Source organism: Triturus cristatus, chromosome 7, assembly GCF_964204655.1.
Source record: "Triturus cristatus chromosome 7, aTriCri1.1, whole genome shotgun sequence".
Lineage (NCBI taxonomy): Eukaryota > Metazoa > Chordata > Amphibia > Caudata > Salamandridae > Triturus > Triturus cristatus.
In genome coordinates this window covers 659,044,988-659,065,217 of record NC_140590.1, presented here as the reverse complement: position 1 = coordinate 659,065,217, position 20,230 = coordinate 659,044,988, and the positions used below count along the sequence as shown (strand labels likewise).

At 43.3% G+C, this 20,230-nt stretch overlaps 1 protein-coding gene across 2 annotated transcripts in view; it reads left to right on the top strand.

Moving 5' to 3' along the window:
- FAM20A (FAM20A golgi associated secretory pathway pseudokinase) overlaps positions 1-20,230 on the top strand; it is a 267,701-nt gene that overhangs the window by 237,447 nt on the left and 10,024 nt on the right. The window contains exons 9-10 of one of the 2 annotated variants that reach the window (XM_085617304.1): positions 5,967-6,048; positions 13,037-13,096. In XM_085617304.1, the coding sequence (XP_085473430.1) occupies positions 5,967-6,048; positions 13,037-13,096 (142 nt within the window). The remainder of the gene's footprint in view (positions 1-5,966; positions 6,049-13,036; positions 13,097-20,230) is intronic. The other variant, XM_085617305.1, reaches the window with a different exon arrangement.

The following is a 20,230-nucleotide window of genomic DNA, read 5'->3' as shown; positions in this document are numbered from 1 at the left end:
GATTTCTTCTAATCTCACCCAAAAAAATCCAACCTCCCTGCCCAGGAGGGGCTCAGTTCTTTCATTCCGCTGAACTGCAAACCGACCATTGTGGAGAAAATTAAATCACTGGGTCTATACTTGACAATCACATTAACGTTCCAAAGCATATCTCATCGATGGCTAAGAGCATCTACCACCAACTTGGGCTGCTCTGGAATATCAGCGGTACAAAAGGGGGGGTGATGGACGGAGCATCAGAACCAATCAAACACTCACACCCAGTCAACAGATCTGGGTTTGATCCATCACCGTTCTTTAGCCCACTCTGCCACCCCAGTTCAGACATGGCCATATGCAAATCAGTCTGACCCTGAGCCTCATGGGAACAGTCCAGCCCGAACTGCAAAGCCATGCCTTCCCTGGACCGGAATCAAGCTTCCTAGGACCGGTTTCTGGCATTTCAGCCATCTTCAGCCAGGCTTGCTTGAATCCAGTGGCAAAGTGAGCAAGGGACTCACGTCTGAGCATACCCTGCCAACTTATGGCGAACACAGCGGTACAAAAGGGGGTGGTGATGGACGGAGCATCAGAACCAATCAAACACTCACACCCAGTCAACAGATGTGGGTTTGATCCATCACCGTTCTTTAGTCCACTCTGCCACCCCAGTTCAGACATGGCCATATGCAAATCAGTCTGACCCTGAGCCTCATGGGAACAGTCCAGCCCGAACTGCCAAGCCATGCCTTCCCTGGACCGGAATCAAGCTTCCTAGGACCGGTTTCTGGCATTTCAGCCGTCTTCAGCCAGGCTTGCTTGAATCCAGTGGCAAAGTGAGCAAGGGACTCACGTCTGAGCATACCCTGCCAGCTTATGGCGAACACAGCGGTACAAAAGGGGGTGGTGATGGACGGAGCATCAGAACCAATCAAACACTCACACCCAGTCAACAGATCTGGGTTTGATCCATCACCGTTCTTTAGCCCACTCTGCCACCCCAGTTCAGACATGGCCATATGCAAATCAGTATGACCCTGTGCCTCATGGGAACAGTCCAGCCAGTTCAACACTCTGTCCATCAGTCCCTTTGGTTTTGCTTTGTTCGCCATAAGTTGGCAGGGTATGCTCAGACGTGAGTTCCTTGCTCACTTTGCCACTGGATTCAAGCAAGCCTGGCTGAAGACGGCTGAAATGCCAGAAACCGGTCCTAGGAAGCTTGTTTCCGGGTCCAGGGAAGACATGGCTTGGCAGTTCGGGCTGGACTGTTCCCATGAGGCACAGGGTCAGACTGATTTGCATATGGCCATGTCTGAACTGGGATGGCAGAGTGGGCTAAAGAACGGTGATGGATTAAACCCAGATCAGTTGACTGGGGGTGAGTGCTTGCAATGTTCAACACTCCGTCAATCATTCCCTTTGGTTTTGCTTTGTTCGCCATAAGTTGGCAGGGTATGTTCAGACGTGAGTCCCTTGCTCACTTTGCCACTGGATTCAAGCAAGCCTGGCTGAAGACGGCTGAAATGCCAGAAACCGGTCCTAGGAAGCTTGTTTCCGGTCCAGGGAAGACATGGCTTGGCAGTTCGGGCTGGATTGTTCCCATGAGGCACAGGGTCAGACTGATTTGCATATGGCCATGTCTGAACTGGGGTGGCAGAGTGGGCTAAAGAATGGTGATGGATTAAACCCAGATCAGTTGACTGGGGGTGAGTGCTTGCAATGTTCAACACTCCGTCCATCATTCCCTTTGGTTTTGCTCTGGAATATCAGGCATATAATTTGTGAAGAGGACGTAGTCCAAGCACTGGCACTCTCCAGACTGGACTAAAAAAACCCTCTTCTCTGTGGATCACTTAAAGCACATCTAGCACCCCTGAGAGCAGCGCATCACGAAGCTGCCCACTGTGTGACAGATCCCAAAAAATGTTATCACATTACTTCTATTCTTTGCACCCTAAATGGTTTCTCTTTGAAGATTTGAAGTGAGAGACAAATTTAAGACGTCATGCATCATGCACATTGTCCTTCATAACACAAGAACATTCTACTTGGCTGGAAAAGAAAACATTTCTGGTGTCATTGGAGATTAAGAAAAGCTGAAGCCCTCCTGCTGGAACCTCTGACATTCAGACAATAACACTTTATGAAACAGGCATTCTTTGGAACTGCAACAATGAAATACTCTCCCACCAGCTCTTCGCAAACTCCAGCCTTGTCATGTCTAAAAATGAACACAAAGTTCTCCTATTTGAGAGACACTTTGGATAAACCTATGATTATTTCTCAACATCCCTTTTTCTGAGTCATCCAATCTATTCAGATATGATCTGTTTAACCATTATCCCCTAATACGAATTGCTGGATCTGCCTGTTTTCTTTGTTGCTTATCGGTTAATTTTACGATAGATGTTAACCTTGTTTTTCTTCTTTTTGTCTGGTACTGTGTGCTGATGCCCTTGGGGCAAGTTTGATCTACATAAACCACAAAAATAAATAAATCAATAACTAACTAGCCATTCTCGTACCTTGCCCATTTCTCCATCAACACCACTAACTCTGCTGTTAATGCACTCCATATCTCTTCTGTGCAAGTCCCAACCTCTTCTCCCTAATACTAAAATTCCCCACACACACAAATTATCCTCTTTTTGCCTTCAGTTTCAACCCTCTTTTTTCTCACCACGGTATCTGTATCCCCTCTACCTATCTAAACAATTTCCTTCATTTGCTCCTGCCACCTGTCCACATCCTCCTAATATACCCTTCCCTCTTAACCCAATGAGGTCCTTGTTCCACTTCATGGAGTCAGAACCTAGGATTGTCCCTGCTTTCACTTTACTAACGAGCCCAAACCCCCATCACCCTCTGCTTCCAAACATCTCCATCTATCAAACATCTCTCCATGCAAGAGCAATGAATAAAAAACACTTGAACATCCACTGCCTGATCTTTGACACCACACTTTTCATCCATTGCTCTTACTGCTCCCTGTAAGTGCTTATTTCTGCAGGAATGTAGACCTCCATCAAGCAAATCAGCATTCTCAGGCTTCTTAGTTGATGCCATCATTGAGATCACTATAACTCACAAGCGCCTCTGTATCTTGGGAGAGTTGAGGTTCCGGGTCATCAACTCAAAACTCATTCAAGTGAGATGCTGACTGCAAAATCTAACAACCCACAATTTCTACTAAAATGTCGTTGGTTCTATGCACTTATCTGGACACACTAATTTTCCCACTTGGGCTCATCACGGTGACTCTAAATCAGCCCACTGTCTGTAGCAACCACCACCTCACCCTTTGAATTCAAACCTATTCACCAGTTCTGCTACAATGATAATAATGATCAACAAGATTCGTCGCAGGCTTTTAAAAAGACTCTTTAATCTGAACTGGTTGATTCATAACCACGCATCTGCATCACAGAAGAACAACAACTGAATGTCTGGCCTTTTATGATGCCCTCTACAAATTGATACCTCTCAAGAACTCATCATATACTCAACACCAGCCAAAGACTCCATGGTTCCATACACTGAAGACAGAAAACAGAGCACTTGTGCACCACTGGATACTAACAAATGACTTCAGCAATAAGCTCCACTTCAAACAACACTCATGGATGGACAAGGCTACAATGAAGAAAGCACATTCTCAAAAGTCACAGGCCCAACCAAAGAACTTCACAAGAGAATTTCAGACATTTGTAACACAGAACATGCGATTAGCCAGGATCCTTAAATATCAGTCTTGTGATAGCAATTTCAAAAGGCAAGTCCTCTGAAAAAACTTCTCAGGAGAAATACGTCCAATAGCCATGCCTCAGCCTATAGCACCCAAGACAAACTGCTTTGACAACTAATACATCCTGGGATTTTTAAAGCAACTGTAGCCATTCAAATTCAAGGAAGTACTCAAGGACAGTTGCCATGTCTGCTCCCATCATCAACACCTCCTTAGCCTCATAACCTTAATGGATGAACTTAAGATGTCCTCATCAAGCACATTCATTTCCCCATTGTGAAAAAATGACCCTAATCCACTAGGTACTGCTTTATCTCCGATGGTCAATAAAGACCACATTCATACAGACTTCTGATATCTTGAAGAAAATAGGCTGCTTTTAGATCCCCAAACAGGATTCTGACAGAGGAACACAAACTGCTTTGACCTCCTTCTGGAATGATCTGAAGACCACAGCCCAGAAAAATGAAAATGCTGTACCTCTAATTCACCTTTAATACTGTCCACCAACCCACCCTGTTATAGAGGCTGAATGATCATACCATTTGATGCATTATCCAGGATTGGATACCTTACATCCTCTCTGACAGATCCAATATGATGTAGTTCCTGCTGCACTCTTCACGTCCTATCAAGATCAACACTGCACATGGTTCCTTTATCTTTCCACTACTCTTCAATACATACCACAGCCCTGTAGCAAACCGCACTAAACCCTTCATTATAACCTGCTACAACTATCTGGATGGCACACAAATCATCAAGTTTGACAATCCAAGAGGCCTAGACCAATGCCACCAAACATGGTGAAACATCACACTAACTACCCACAGCCCTCAGAGATTTGGACCACGCCCAACTGCATTGTCGGAAAAGGTTCCAGGCCACGATCTTGTTTCTTTCATGTCTGGATTGTGCTAACAGTCTATGCCTTGGAGCACCATCCAAAATTAAGATTAAGATGATTGAGCAGGGCAAATAACTTCAGTATTCCTGAGGGAATGGTGGTAAATTTATTAAAGGGAGCGTCCTGTGGTTTTCACTGGACCTCACCCCTAGGATCAGATGTACAATGTATTGAAACATGAGGTCGTTCCATGACACAGCTCGGGCGGGGTGGGGTGAGGGGGAATTAGGTTGTTGTTTATTTGAAGTAGATGGGTCGGAAGTGATATTTGTAATATACAAGTACAACTGACTCAATGTTGTAAGGAGCTGATTGTTCCTAAATGTATGTTTCCCGAACCACAAAGAAGGATAATACTTCCATTTCTGTCTATCTTTCACGCCAATCCAAAACACCGAAGACACTGTCACAGGTTCAAAACCGAACCTCCCAAATCTAGTTGCATGGAACCAAATCTAGACCTGCCTAAAGACAGCACCTCGCTTGTGTGGTATGTATTTAGTACCTATCAAGGCCTCATGGACAACACAATTTTCTACTCCTGATGGCTGCTGTACATCACTGCAACCCTTAGAGCACAGGTATTTTGCATCCCACACCTACATGGCAAGTAAATACAAAATGAGACTGTATATATTAAGCTTCCTTGCCTCACGCCATACGTAGGGCTAGCTACCAGCTCACAGAAACAAGATTGGAGCATCCTTCTGGCCTCAACACAACATTACCATGCTTCACACAGGTCACATTATAAAGTGCCACCAAACAAGGACAACAAAAGGAGCACTGAATTACCCAACACCTAGAGGTACTTTGTGGCATTGTCAGTAATATTAGGTGTTATACAAATGCTACTATAATAAAAAATAATATGATGTAAAAGATCTTAAGCACACTTGGCCTACGGAATATTCCCATTTCTAGTTTTTAATATTGTTTTTAATGTTTTTGCTTGTTGTTTTAAATGTTGTTTGGGAAACTATTTTAATGGAAGTACTGTGAATGTAAAAACACTATTTGGTGGCGTGGGGATAGACTTGACCTACATAGATATGTATGTAGATAATAAAGATGTTCCTTCCACAAAACAAAAAAGAGCAAAGTTGAGAACCATAAAATAAAGAATTGTAGTAAATAGGTTTTGTTTTGTTACAGGATGAAGGTAATGAGCTTGTTGTTGGTGTGTTTCTTAGTTTCTAAATAGATCAACATGAAACACCAAAACTAACTAGAATATTTAAATATGGATGTGGAAACTAAAATAAAGGGATTGGTTGTCCAAATTAAGTTTTTGGCACTATGCATTAAAGTAACTTATCTTTTTGGTTTTTAAAGGAAACATGGATCGTCATCATTATGAGATGTTCACTAAGTTTGGCGAAGAGGGTTTCTTGCTTCACCTGGACAATGCAAGAGGGTAAGATTGTAATATGAACAGTTTATTGATAATAATCTTTCTTTTCACTCTGCCTCTAAGGACCATTCAAGATCATTTGCTAAATACTTTTCATCAATAGAGAGAACACCTAGGCCTAGAAGACCAGAAAGTGCTTGTCTAGCCTGTGCCAATAAGAAAAAAAGCCTCAATACAGACATATTGTATGCACTACACATGAGCTATGAAAGGGATAGTGGGCCAGATGTAAGACCGTTTTTTGCGGTTGCAAACGGGAGATTGGCCTGTTTGTGACCGCAAAAAAGGTTCCTGGCATGTACAAATGCAATTTTGCGAGTCATTGACTTGCGAAATAGCCTTTGCGACTCTTGCTTTTAGGAAGGGGCATCTCTGCAATTTGCTACCCCATTGGGAATCGCAAACAGTGTCTTAGACACTGTTGTACATTCAGTTTTGCGAGTCACGAATTGCGAGTCGCAATTCACCACAATTTGTGACTCGCAAAAGTGAATGGTTGTACATCTGGCCCAGTATGTGTAAATGAGCAAAAGTATGGAAGTTCCTCATTTTACCAACACTAGTCGTGCCAGTGCATTTTCAACATCAACCATCATTAATTATATCCGCAGTGGATAGTGTACACCTGAGAACAAAATCTAATCTCCCCAATTTTACCAAAATATTTTTAGGTGAATGTATTAGAAATATATTCTTTTCTGTAGCAGCCTAAACTCCAGCTGGAAATCTTATACCTTTATCCAGCATTTGCTCTACTCCACAATCCCAGCTTTTACCTAGCAGTTATAGCTCTTTTGCAAATCACTAGTCGAAAGATATGATTAAAAAAAGTGTGGTAAGTGCATGAAATTCAGGGACTATCACACTTCATAGTACATTTTATCAAAGTAGGTATACTATTAGCCTGTAGACTTTCTCTTCTGTATGCCTTGAAATATTCAATGGGCAGATTCTATATCTTCTTTCTGATCACTATAAGTATTGACATTGCAAGATCAGTCTTATGGGGTCAAAGACTGATCACTGTAGGGAGACATCCATGCATTTACAAACTTACAATAGGGTGCTATCAAATTCCACGCTGGTGACTCATCAAAGGGTCTTTGTAAAATAATAAAATGTGTCAGCAAATTGCATCACTAATCCTACGAACTCAAGTGACAAAACCCACACATGTGTCAAAACCTCTCTTTGATACATTTGGATGGCTTGGTACCATTACTGGGAACTGAGTTATAGAGGCTCATCCACTCCATTACTTAAGGCCACTCTGCTAGTTCTCACACAAAAGTCAAAGGGATTAATCTGCATAAAAATGCAGATGATAAAATCACCAGACGTGGTGTCTCCCTCATCAAGAAATATGGACACCGGAAGCGAAAATCCAAATAATCCTATCTCTCCAACCAACAAGGTTAGTGAAGCCAACCAAACCAGTGGTAGGGTACATTTAGGACATAACAGGCAAAGTACAATTGGTTATTAAAAATGCTCTGGGAAATCATAGTGCAGTGGACAAAGAGAAACCATATTCTAGATGTAACACAAGCCTAGCACATGGAAAATGAAGCTGATCTTTTTGATTAAATTCTGTACCCTTCGTACAAAGTCATCTCCAAGAATAGAGTCGTGAAAAAGGCTGGAGAAGTAACCCTTATCTTCTTGTCTTGGAAACGATCACATTAATAGAAATCTCATCAGCACTGTATCTGTCATTTGATCTTAATTACCTCTTGGCTTCCACAACATAAATTCTTCCTTCATCATAGCGGAAGTCTGCCTGGAACCAGATCACAGCATCTTCTTTCTTCGAGATAGAAGTGACTTGACTAACAATTAAAGCAATGCCAAGTAAGATCCTGATCATGGAATACTCCAAGGTCTCAGCAGACATATCGGAAAACAGCAGGCACCTGCAGGTGGAGGAGAGTAAGGAAGTAGTTCGTTTCTCACAAATGGTGACTTCTTTAAATCACAAAACAAGCCAAATGTTCTCATGTGGGCTGGAAATATCGGATGATCTGAGGCTTGGGTTTAAGGATGGAACTGTTGGAATTTTGGGGTGATGTCCAAGCAAATTAAACGGAACAGTCGGAAACCTGCAGGTTTATGGCTTTTCACTACTAATTAGTTCCTATCCTACAATTGAGTGCAAATGTGCATCTGTGAAATGCAGAAAAAAGTGATCTTAAACTAGTGGTGCAAATGCACATTCCACCATTATTTACTTATGTGAACGATTCCTCATAATGAAAAGTTTGCATGCAATTTATAATTTAGACATAAGGCTATCACCTCAAAGATATGAGGACATAAAAACATTGTAGGACTTGGCCTTTTTGGTGAAAGTTCCCTAAACTTTTTGCGTTCCCCCAGACCATTTTCCGGACCTAGAGATGCCAATTTAGATGCTTTGGGTACTTTGCCAGTGCTAATCAGTGTCAAAGTACAGTAGTTCCCTATGTAAAATATATAGTGATTGGTTGGCCATGATTGGTATGTTTGTCTTACTAGTAAAATTCCCTAGTGATGTGCACTGTGTGTGCAGGGGCTAGTAATGCAAACGCGCACAGAGAAGGGAACTCAGGCCTTCAGTGTAGGGTCTGCGTGCAGAATGCTAAATTAGTATGTTGTCCTGACAAGTGCAACCACTTGTCAGGCCTGACTTTCCCTTTTATATGCACATGGGGCACCCCTGTGGTAGGTCCAAGGTAACCACTGGGCAGGGTGCAGTGTAGGTAAAAGGCAGAACATAAACTGAGGTGTGTGTTATGTTCTGGCAGCGAAAAACTCTCCATTTCGTTTTTCACTGCTGAAAGGCCATTCTTCCCGTAGGACAGAATGGGGCAGGCTGGGTGTTGTGTTTGGTAGCCTAGTTTCCTGTCAGTTTATAATGGAGAGGTGAAGTTTGGTATGTGTGAACTCACAGTGTCATAATGCATCTTTCTGTAAAGGTGGTTTTGTCACTGTGTGTTTGTAAACCACTCTTTTAGAAAGTGGCTGATTTTTGTGCTCTGAGCATCTCTGTGTGTTTCTGAAATGTGGATTGTCTGACTGGAATTGAAAGGTGAGAGGAGCTGGGAAAGGTCGATGACCCAGGGAGGGGTTGAGATAGCACCAGGCTGCCCTGCATCTGAAGAGTAGGGGAAGCAGAAGCCCGGGAGGTGAAAAGGCCTGGGCTGGTGCTATAAACCAATTGACCCATCTCCTGCTGAATGATTAAGTATCCAGATCCCCAGTATCAAAGAGAGAGATGTGACACTGGGAGGGAGACACCCAGAACTGATTTAGGGAGGGGTCAGGGACAACTGAGCACATACAAACTTCAAAGACATTAAGGGGTATAACTATGAGAGCTGAAACCCCTGAACGTTGGAATAAAACAGATATGGATTGTGACTGAAAAGGCTTGGACCCATTCTGCGGTCAAGAGGAACATCTGCTAAAGAAGGAACAACTGAAGAGACTGTGGTGGATAGACCAATCCTTGCTTCGTGATCTGGGGCTGGTCTGCAGTTTGCTGTTCTAACTAAGGAAGAGGCTGTTGGGACTGTGCTTGGAGGCGCTGGGTCCCCCTGCTTGAAGAAGACTGTGCTTTGTGCTGTGTCTTATAACCCCAAGGTGAGCTGGCTCCCTGTTTCGAAATACAGGATCATAAAAGTTTCTGGAGAAGTCCCAAGCAACGCGGTGTGCTTTGTGCCGCTTGAGACCCTCAGAAGTTGTGCCTTGTGAACGTTGGCATGCAGGAGTAAGCTAAGTCTAAGACACCCAGAGTGCGTGTCGTGGTGCAGGCCAAGACGTTGGTGAGGAGCATCTGGTCGTGGTGTGCACAGGGAGACGAACCCAAACTCGGACGCACAAGGGTGCGTGTCGTGGTGCAGCCCGGGTGCTAGTGAAGAGCGCCTGGGCCTCTTCTGCACCAAAGGAAGAAGCGAGACTCTGACGCCCAGTGTTCATGTCGTGGTGCAGCCAGGGCGTTGGTGAGGAGCGCCTGGACACCGTGTGCACCAGCGGAAGAAGTGAGTCTTGGACGCGCTGGGTATGTGTCGTGATGCAGCCCGGGTGTTGGTGAGGAGCGCCTGGGCCTTCTTAGGCACCCAAAGAAGAAGTTAGTCTCCGACATGCAAGGGTGTGTGTCGTTGTGCAGCCAGGCCATTAGGGAAGAGCGCCTGGACATCGTGTGCACCGGGAGAAGAGGTGAGACTCAGACGCGCAAGAGTGCGTGTTGAGATGCAAGCGGACCGTTGGTGAAGAGCTCCGGATCATCGCAAGCACCAGAGAAGAGGCAAGTCTTGGACGTGCAGTGTACGTGTCGAAGTGCAACCTGAGGTGCTGGTGAGGAGTGCCGGGTTAAGTTGTGCACCGAACTGAAGTAAAGTCTCCACAGTGCTGAGGGCGGGTCTCGTGTAGACTGAGACCGCTGGAGCGAGGGCCAAGTCATTGGGGCCCTCAGAGTTCATCAGTAGCAGCCTGAACCGGCAGCCACGGAAGAGCGGAGCCGCCGGCCCAAGTCCGCCAAAGCCTGTGACGGAGTTCTGGATCAAGGCCCAAATCGCTGACATCGGGGAGGAGAGTGGGATCGCGCCACCCCCAGGTAATGTGGATCAACACCTGGGGTGGGGTGCGGGCTCAGAGGGATACTCTCTCAGCGTCCCGCTCAGTCAGCTGCGTGAGCCATTGCTTTGGCTCAGATCCCGGCCCATGCTGACCCAGGACGGGGCAGTACTGGGGCCGGATTGGGAAGCAGTACTTTGTGTGTCATCATTTGATCCATAACGGGGGCACTGTTACTGGAGCACGTAAAACTGTTGTATTACACTTTGAATTATTGCTGCTAATGAACTATCGAACTGTCGTATGACGCTTGACCTCATTTGTGCCTAAAAAACTTTATGCTTGGTGCGCTACGCACTACGTTATTTCTCCCTTGCATATTATCTGATTGTAACGTGGCGCATTGTATGATTTCGTCAGTGCACAGTATCTGAGTATAACGTGGTGCAGTGTATTATTTCTTAATTGAACCGTACAGGATTGTAGCTTGACACATTGCTTTGTTTCTTCTTGGTACAGGGCATGCTGGTGGTGATACGCATTGCATTATTCCTTCAATTGCAGATACATGACAGTGGCGCTACGTATGGCATTATTTCTCTGTTGCACAGTATAAGAGAATATCATTACGCATTGCAGTATTGTTTCCTTTTGCAACATGTGTGTTTCTAGCAATACGACTGGTCTAACCCTTTGGGAAACGGTTAGAGAAGAGCTTAACTGTTGGTTAGATGCGGTGGTTGGGATTAGAACCTACCAACCCACCGGAAAGAATACTACCCATTCTTATGTTGCTTTTGTGTCGTGTGGTCGAATCGTATAATTTTTTATTTAAGGATTATACTTATTTTATCAATACTCGTGTGGAGTCTATTTGTGAGGACATCATGGGGTTATTGTGAGCGTGGTTGCACATACTGAACACTCGTGCCTTGGAGATAAGCCTGGCTGCTCGTACCAAGCTACTAAGGGGGTGAGCAGGGCTATCTCAGATGGTGTCCTTACTTAGCCTAAAGTTGAAGCGAGGGGTCAAGGGCGCCCGCCTCCAGCATTTGGTGGCAGCGCTAAGCGACAGGGTCCTCCACTTCCAACAAACATAAAAACAGAGAGCAAAAAACTTAATGACAGCAGGATAAAATGCCATAAGCACAAAAACTGCCGGATAAAATGTTAAAAACCATAAATAAAGGCTTCATGACAGATCAAGAAGTCCAAAAGGAGTGTAAAAGCTTAAAGGGACAGTGTTGAATGTTGAATACTAGAGAAGTACGGTTATAAAGGGAGGATTCAAAGAGACGGAAAGAATGCTAAATATTGGAGATGGAAGGTTATAAAAGGGAGGATCCAAGATAGCATAGAAGCTAAGTGTAATGATGTGATAGAAGCTTACCAATTGGAAGATGGGATATTATGAAAGCATGACGACAGAAGCTTAAAGATGGAGAATAGAACCCCAAAGATATCTGGTATGGTAAAAGGTATAGGGAGGTTGGAAGTTTAAAGGAAAATTAAATATAAGCTTAAAGGTGGGGAAGAATATTGCCTATAAGGATTAGAAGCTTAATAGACAATGGTGTCAGAGATTATAGACAGGATAGAAGCTTAAAGATTGTTACAGAAGGTTAAAGACAGGGACATAAAGCTTAAACACAGGAGGACATGACATATAACATTAAAGGTGAAGTAAAACATAAGTCAGGGATGGATGAAGCCAAAGGAGAGTTGCAGCTTAAAAACTGGGTACAAGCTCAAATGTAGGACAGAATATTGAAGACAGAGGACTGAATCTTCAACGTGTAGGGAATGGAAGATTCAAGAATAGACAGAAGCTTATCGTCAGGCATGTGGAAGCATAAAGTCAGGAAGACTGCTTCTGCAAAAGGAATGCAAGCTCCTTAAAGTCATCAGCATAGGAACGTAAATGAGGGTGAATGTCATAGGAATTTGGAAGTGGGGATATGTAAAACTGAGAGAATGGAGTGTGAAACTTTAAGAATCAGAGTTCATAGCGAGGAGAAAAGAAAAATGAGCATAAACAAAATAGGGAGGAGACTATATTAAAGTTAATAGAAGTGAACAAAGTTAAGGAAAAACAAGCAGCCAGGGGACAAACACTAGACTACAGAACTGCATTCATCTGACACAACATAATTGATGTGTACTAGAACATCTGTACACATCCCTTGCTAATGTTTATGTTCCATGTGCTTTTTACCATGTATAAGCTCTGGAGGAGATGTGGCCTAAGTCGTTAAAGTTGTCAACACTCCTGTGCCTAAATTGCATGCTGCCGAATGACATATGCATGGGCTTCCACTTGACCCAATTCTGGGATCTTACTATTCCTTAGTTTTTTATCTGCCAATACTAGAAACAAGTTAATCACAAGTCATTAAGTCTCATGTAAAAAATACACTTTTGAATTTGTCTCTTCTAGGTTTGGACGGCATTCGCAAGATGAAATCACCATTTTAGCACCCCTCTATCAGTGCTGCCTGTAAGTTAGAAATCATGCCTATTTAACAAATATGACCCTTAATGCCTCCTAATGTAGATATTGGCGCACACAGCAACTAGTTCTATGTCTATTCTCTAGAATCAATTAACTAACTTATTTTAAAGAAGAAGGGAATCTACTCTTTCTTGAATGATTTTAGTGAATGACTGACTTCTTGTACTTCTGCAGATTGTTCACAAGGCTAACAATCTATAGTATCTTGTAAGTTAAAGATGACAGCATCCTTTTGGTTCCTGACAGACTCCCTAGGCCAGTGACATAGGTGTGAGGTGTAGGTGATAGAATTCATGACGTAAAATGTTCAGTTAAAGGTTACTCGCTGAGGAATAAAGATGTGTAATAGCAAGCTTCATGTGTGGCGTGATCATTTACATATACCTGGGCTGAGGAGGATGCTACAACTGGTGACAAGATGGAGGATTATGTAAACCCTGCGACCTGAAGAACAGGGATTGGGATTGCTCTTCCGGAGAGTTTGTAGTGGTCCAGCAAACTGTTTGTGCATGCCAGGTGTGCCTCAGTCAAAGAGAAAATCAACGGTTGGCTTATGTGGCGTCAAAGCGGCACTCCAGCTAGTGCAAGGCCTGTGCAGAAATTGAAGGCCTTATAAAATTGTGTTTGTTGTCGGCTAGAAATTTGCTGGTAATGTCGAGGCAAGTGGTACCGTGCCACAAGGCAAAGCAGAATCATCATTCATACAGTACGACAATGCAAAAGGCAGTAAAAACTAGGTACAGCGAAGCGCTAAAGGCAGTGATAGCCAAGTGCAAGAAAGTGTCAAAAGCGGAAATATTTCTGACGCAAAGAAACGCTAAAGGCCGTGGAACCAGGTACAATGAAAAGAGATGAGAAGGGTGAATAACATGTACAAGAAACCAAGCTGATACCGCCAAAGAAGAACACAGTGCCTCACAATCAGAGATCGGGCGCGATTACTCAAATGTCAGCACACAGCTAGGGTTTGACGATGGTGCTGGTCCAAGCAGGTAGCAGACACTGCTGTAGCCGCTCCACTCCCGGGAGCAGGAAGTTCTACAAGTAATGATGCTGCTGCATTCCTAAAACCACCACTTCCTTTAGATACTGCCAAAAAGCAAAATATTGGCGACAGATGGACTGCCTTCGATGATTTCATTGAAGCGCTGGAAGAAGCAAAAAACAAAAAATATCATTAAATATCTAAAGAATTCAGCAGGTGATGGACTAAAAGAAGTGATAAAGAAAATACCACAAGGTGATAAAGTGACATTCTGTCAAATCAAAGAGGAGTAAAACATCAAGTTCAATCGGAAACTGAATGTTGACTATGAAAGGTACATTTTCATTCAGGAAAGAAAGAGAGATGGCGAAACGATGGAAGAGTTTGTAGAAAGATTTGATTCGCTCATCAAGCATTGCAAGTTCTGTGAGTTCAACGATGAAGAGGCCATACATCTCAGGGAAACAGATGGTCGTTTATCCGATTCCGTCAGACCACGAATGCTAAAAGAGACGCTCAGCTTGGAGCAAGTACTCATGGCTGCCAGAGTGGAAGTAATAGATGAAAGACAAGCAGCTAACATGGACCGAAACGGCCCAAATAAATCAGACCTGAGAGTGAAAGCACATCGAAATACAAGGTAGAAGGACATAAAGTAATGTCTCCAAAGAAAAAGAAGTTGTGTTGTCAATGTGGATTTTTCTTTCCACATATATGTCCTGCAATTGGACAGATATACAAAGGATGAGAGAAAGAGAACCATTTTGTAACGGTTTGCAAAGTGAGGGAAAGATCAAGTGCATTACATCAAGAAAACAAAATGGAGGAAAGATCCAGTGTGTCACGTCGAGGAAACAACATGGATGCCAGAACGCCCACATGGACAAGCGACCACATCAGGTGAGGCAAGTAGAAACTGAACGATGTTGATTGTCTTCAAATTTCCTCGTCTAAACGTTTGTCACCATCATTGTCAAGCGAAAGTGAGGAAGATGGATGTGCAATGTCAATGTTGACTTCTGGATGACGTGCACATGTAGAATTAGCTTTGTGCAAGGAAGAATGGCAGTCAAAACTAGTTCAACAAGGGAAACTGTGAAATTCATTTGGACACTGTCCCAAGATCACACTGAAAGTGAATTGGTGCTCGATACCTTTTATCATAGACTGTTGCGCATTGATAAACATTATGCCAGTGGAAAAGTACAATGAACTGTCTCCAGTGGCCCCTTTAAACCCATCGAAAACCAAAGTGTATACGTGGGCTACTTCGATGCCACTGCAAAGTCAAGGTTCATTCATAGCAACTGTGAAGCATAAAAAGATGAAAGTACAAGCACAAATTCATGTTTTGCCAGGCACTTCATTGAGTCCATGTTTACTCAGTTTCAGTATTGGTGCTGACCTAGGGCTGATTTCTGTAAACTACAATGTCATTGCCGATCATGGGATAATGAATCAGTTTCCATCCTTGTTTCATGGACTTCGAAGACTTAATGGATGTATGATGTTACAACGCATGCTTTTACAACGCATGCTGTTACAACGAAATTTTTACAATGCAAATGCAGTGACAACGCAAGTCTTTACAACGCAAGTCTTTACATCGACTTGCACTAGATGGCGTGCTAACATTAAAAAAGTGTAATTTACTATTCTAACTCCAGTCCACGTAACAGTAGGGAAGGTGTTTGGATAGTAAACTACACTATTTTTAATGTTAGCACGCCATCTAGTGCAAGTCGATGTAAAGACTTGCGTTGTAATGGCATGCGTTGTCAATGCATTTGCGTTGTAACAGTTTTGTTGTAATGGTAGTGCGTTGTAAAAGTTGCGTTGTAAAGGTTGTTCCCCAGACTTAATACCACGAAAGTGCATCTCTACATACATGAGACGTTCGTCTTGTTCCTCAACGGCATCATGGAATTGGATTTCATTTGCGAGAGGCTGTTGGGAAACAACTTGAGACACTCTTAAAGCACAACATCATTGAGCAATCCACTGGTCCGACACCATGGGCATCACCCATAGTGGTAGTGCTGAAAAAGGATAGTAGTAGTATAAGCTTTATTTCGACATCTTGTGCCGTAAAAGCAAGAAAAAAAGCACCAGTTAAAATACAAATAAGAAGATAAGAATAGACAGTACATAGAACACATGTCACAATAGGCATACAAGTTCTTCCTTCCACAACAGTATGTGACATACTTCCTATAATAAGTTCTTGTGTTAAAACGGCGTACAATAATTACTTAAGACGTACAATGCTACTACAATCTACACCTCCGGTGGAAGGCGATCCAAAATGTAATCCAATGGAAAGGTACCGTGTCCTTTCAAAATGAACCAATGGGGAACAATTCATCGTACAAACTCATTCTTACAGACAGGTTAGAATTCATTAGGTTTTAAATTACAGCAATAAAAGAATTAGGAATAAGAGATAAAAACAACTAGCAAGTTATTTAGGAGGTTAAAATGTGCTTATAACGATCTCAATAAGAAAGAAGAACCATTGTGATGTTACAGCAGTTAAAATGTGCTAATTTGATCTTCATATCCAGTGATCGCATTGTTTTCCTTTTGGACCCTCTCATGGAAAAACTGTGAGGCAATTGATTACAGTAAAGTGATTGTGCATTGCGTCTAAGGAATCAAGAATGTTGTGGGTATAAAAACTGATAAACCCTAGGGCAGCTAGACCAGAAGGCCGACCTACTGTGACTATGGTTCTCTCATTAGGGCCTCCTCCTAATACCCCACATGTGGCTTAGGAATTTAGCCACTCCACAGACAGAGGATGGTCTGGGATCCGATTTTAGAGCTTCCCAATGGTTCTGTCTGCCCAATTGCCAGCAGATTGGTTTTAACCATTTAGACATAGGCTGCGCATAGGCCAGGCATGCAAACAGCGCATGAGCAACGGACTCTACTGGTGCGCCTTGCATCCTAGGCAAATGCTCGGGGTTGGGTCATTTGGATGCCACTTGGCTGTTACCTCACCCCCGGGAGAGTGCCAAACCTGAATTGGATATATAACATCCTATCCTGAAGGATCTGGATAAGATCTAGGGAGGGTTCCAATAGTCTGGACTGTTTGTGGAGATAACACTACCAAAAGGATATGCAGTTCCTGAGCGGGACAATAAAAGAAGGAGAGACTGTGTCACAACAGGAATGGTAGGTTATCCTATTGCGGAGAGAGGGAAAGGGGGTTCCCTCCTTTCGGAATTAGGGCTCTCACACACCCCGCCAGCTGGGTGTTATGCTTCATCATAGGGCTTGCACCTCGTCGGGTCGGCGCTGCAATACCCGACGGGCACCCTATGAGGGTCTCTTTGGCAGAGATATTTTATTCCTTGCCGTATGGTGCTGTGGGTGTAAGGGGCCTAAAGGGTGTAGACGAAGTGAAGTGAAGGTGTTAGATTAAAACAGGTAAGGAAGTCCAAATAAAGGATTTTTTTTATGACTGGTTTCCTATTTGATTAAAAAGATAAGAGTGGCGACTACCTGATTCTATGTGTCAGGGTGCTGCGCTCTACTCTATGTGGTCAACATGTTTTTTGCCTTATTGTCTGACTGATAAAGCGGCAATTCTTCAGGTGGCGTGGGGAAGGTCTACTGCTTGTAACGCGGTCAATAATCGGCTACTTCAGCCTTTAGGTCGTCCATCACATCTTTAGGTACTTTTTTCTTTAGATATTTTGCATGGTAATCTAAGGTTAGTTGACCCACATACCACGTTGTGTAGATTTAAGAAACAATATTTGGTCCTTAAGAAGTGCCGCTTGATCAGTCAGACATTAAGGCAAGAAACATGTTGACCACATAGAGTGGGGCAGAAGCTCCGGGGTCCTCCGGATGCGAGCTCAGAAAAGCAGGAGGCGAAGCCTCGCTATATCGCCTGCCCACAGCAAGCCTTAGGGGAGTGAGCGGGGTACTTTGAGGCAGCATCACGAGGTTCCTAAGGAATTTGTGCTCTGATCAACTAAGCTCAGGTATCTTATCAAATGTATAGTGGAGGAGCTGAGCATCTGTGTTGATATACACCAAGTGAACAAGACGATGGAAAGAGAACGACATCCAGGTCCTCAAATTGCTGACTTGATTACGCAGATGAATGGAGTCTTTTCGCACCTTGATTTGAATAAAGGGAACCACCAGTTCCAACTAGAAGAGAATTGCAGGTACATTACTACCTTTTTGACTCATCCACCCAGTCCTTGCTCACCATTTTCGGCAATCCTGAAGCCAAAGTGCCCCTTCGCATTGGGAGGTGGGTGTTGCGATTGCAGGAATATGATTATACAGTTGTACATCATCCAGGAAAAGATTGAAACCCCGCTGACTACTTCTCACAACTGCCAATACAGTGTTATGGCCCTAATTCTAAAGCAGCTGATGCTTATGTTAACTTCATTGTGAAATCCAGCACTCCAGTTACCATATTGGTGGAACAAATCATCTCTGCCACAAGCACTGACAGAGATTTGCTGAAACTCAAAGACATTATTACACATCAATCGTGGCGAAAACATACTCATACTCTTCATGATGACCTTGAATATCAGAAATTCAAAAATGTGCAGGAAGAGCTTTCGGTTACCCCAGAAGGCCTCATCTTATGAGGGTTGAGAATTGTCATACCCAAGTATCTGAGACAACAAGTCGTTGAACTGGCTCAAGAGGGACATCATAGAGTTGTTGCTCTTAAACGAGCTCTACGGTGCCGAGTGTGTTCCCCTTGTCTTGATTATGGGGTTGAAAATGTTAAAGGCATGTCATTTGTGCAACTGCTTGTCATCCAAAACAGCCACGCATCCATTAAACATTTTGATCTTCCAAAGCATGCATGGGAGAAGATTGCAATTGATTTCTTTGAACTCCTTGACAATGGATATCATCTAGTAGTAATTGTTGATGAATATTCCCATTTTCCCATTTTGGTAGATCTGTTGTCAACTACTCATGATAGAGTCATTGAGAGACTAGAAAGTATGTTTTCAATCTGGGGTGTTCCTTCGATTGTGAAATCTGAAAATGGCCCGCCTTTCAATAGGCAAGAATTTAAAGATTTTCTCACTCATCTAAATGTCAAGCATCAGAAAAACCCACCTCTCTGGCCATAGGTGAATGGTGTTGCAAGATTTATGAACACCCTCAAGAAGGCCGTTCAGCACACTGTGCTGGAAAAACTTGAACTCAAATCAGTTCTCAGTCTACGCTTTGTGCATACATGTCAACTCCCCAGTCTATCATGGGTGAAAGCCCTGCCACCTTAATGTTTGGGAGACCCATAGGAACTAAAGTGCCACATTGGACCAGTGAGAGATCTATTGACATTGATAAACTTTGCACTACTTTCTTGTCTCTCAAACACAAAATGAAGACCCATTCGGATAGATACTGGTGTGCTCGGAGCACTCTGTTCAAAAGAAGAGACCAAGTTACTGTCAGGCAGAAACGAAACCACAAGTCTGATGCTCCTTTTGATGCTGACCCACTGAGGGGTGTGACTGATAAAGGACACATGGTGAATGCTCACCATCCTGGAAAGTCCATTTCGCAAGATTCTTCGCATTTCAAGCACCTGTCTCGACTTTCACCAACTCCAGAGTTCAGGCGTGAGACGTGTCCACCTGAGAATCCAGAGAGCCCAATGACTGTACCAATGTCTCTGTCACCACTGCCAGTCATGTACACTTCTCCGGTATCTACGCAGCCTCACATGACCAGATCTAGGTGATTGACTTGAGCACCAAAACTTATTATTGAAGAGTTGTAATGTACATACGTATTATTGGTTCTTTTTACTTAACAAAGGGGGAGATGTAGTGTCTGTTAGTTAGAGATTACAGGACCCATTGTGTTGCTGATGGTCTCCACAGAACAGTGAAGTGGGTGCATGGGTGATAGAAATCATGATGCAGAATGTTCAGTTAACGGGTACAAGCTGAGAAATTAGGACGTGTAATACCAAGCTCCGTGTATGGCAGGATTATTTGCATCTACGAGGACTGGGGAGCAAGTTACAGAATCTACAAGAGGAAGTTTGCCAGAAATGTGCACGGACACATCCAACTTTTGCTAACTTATTTCTTGAAATTGAAAAACAAATTCTTGGGAAGAAATTT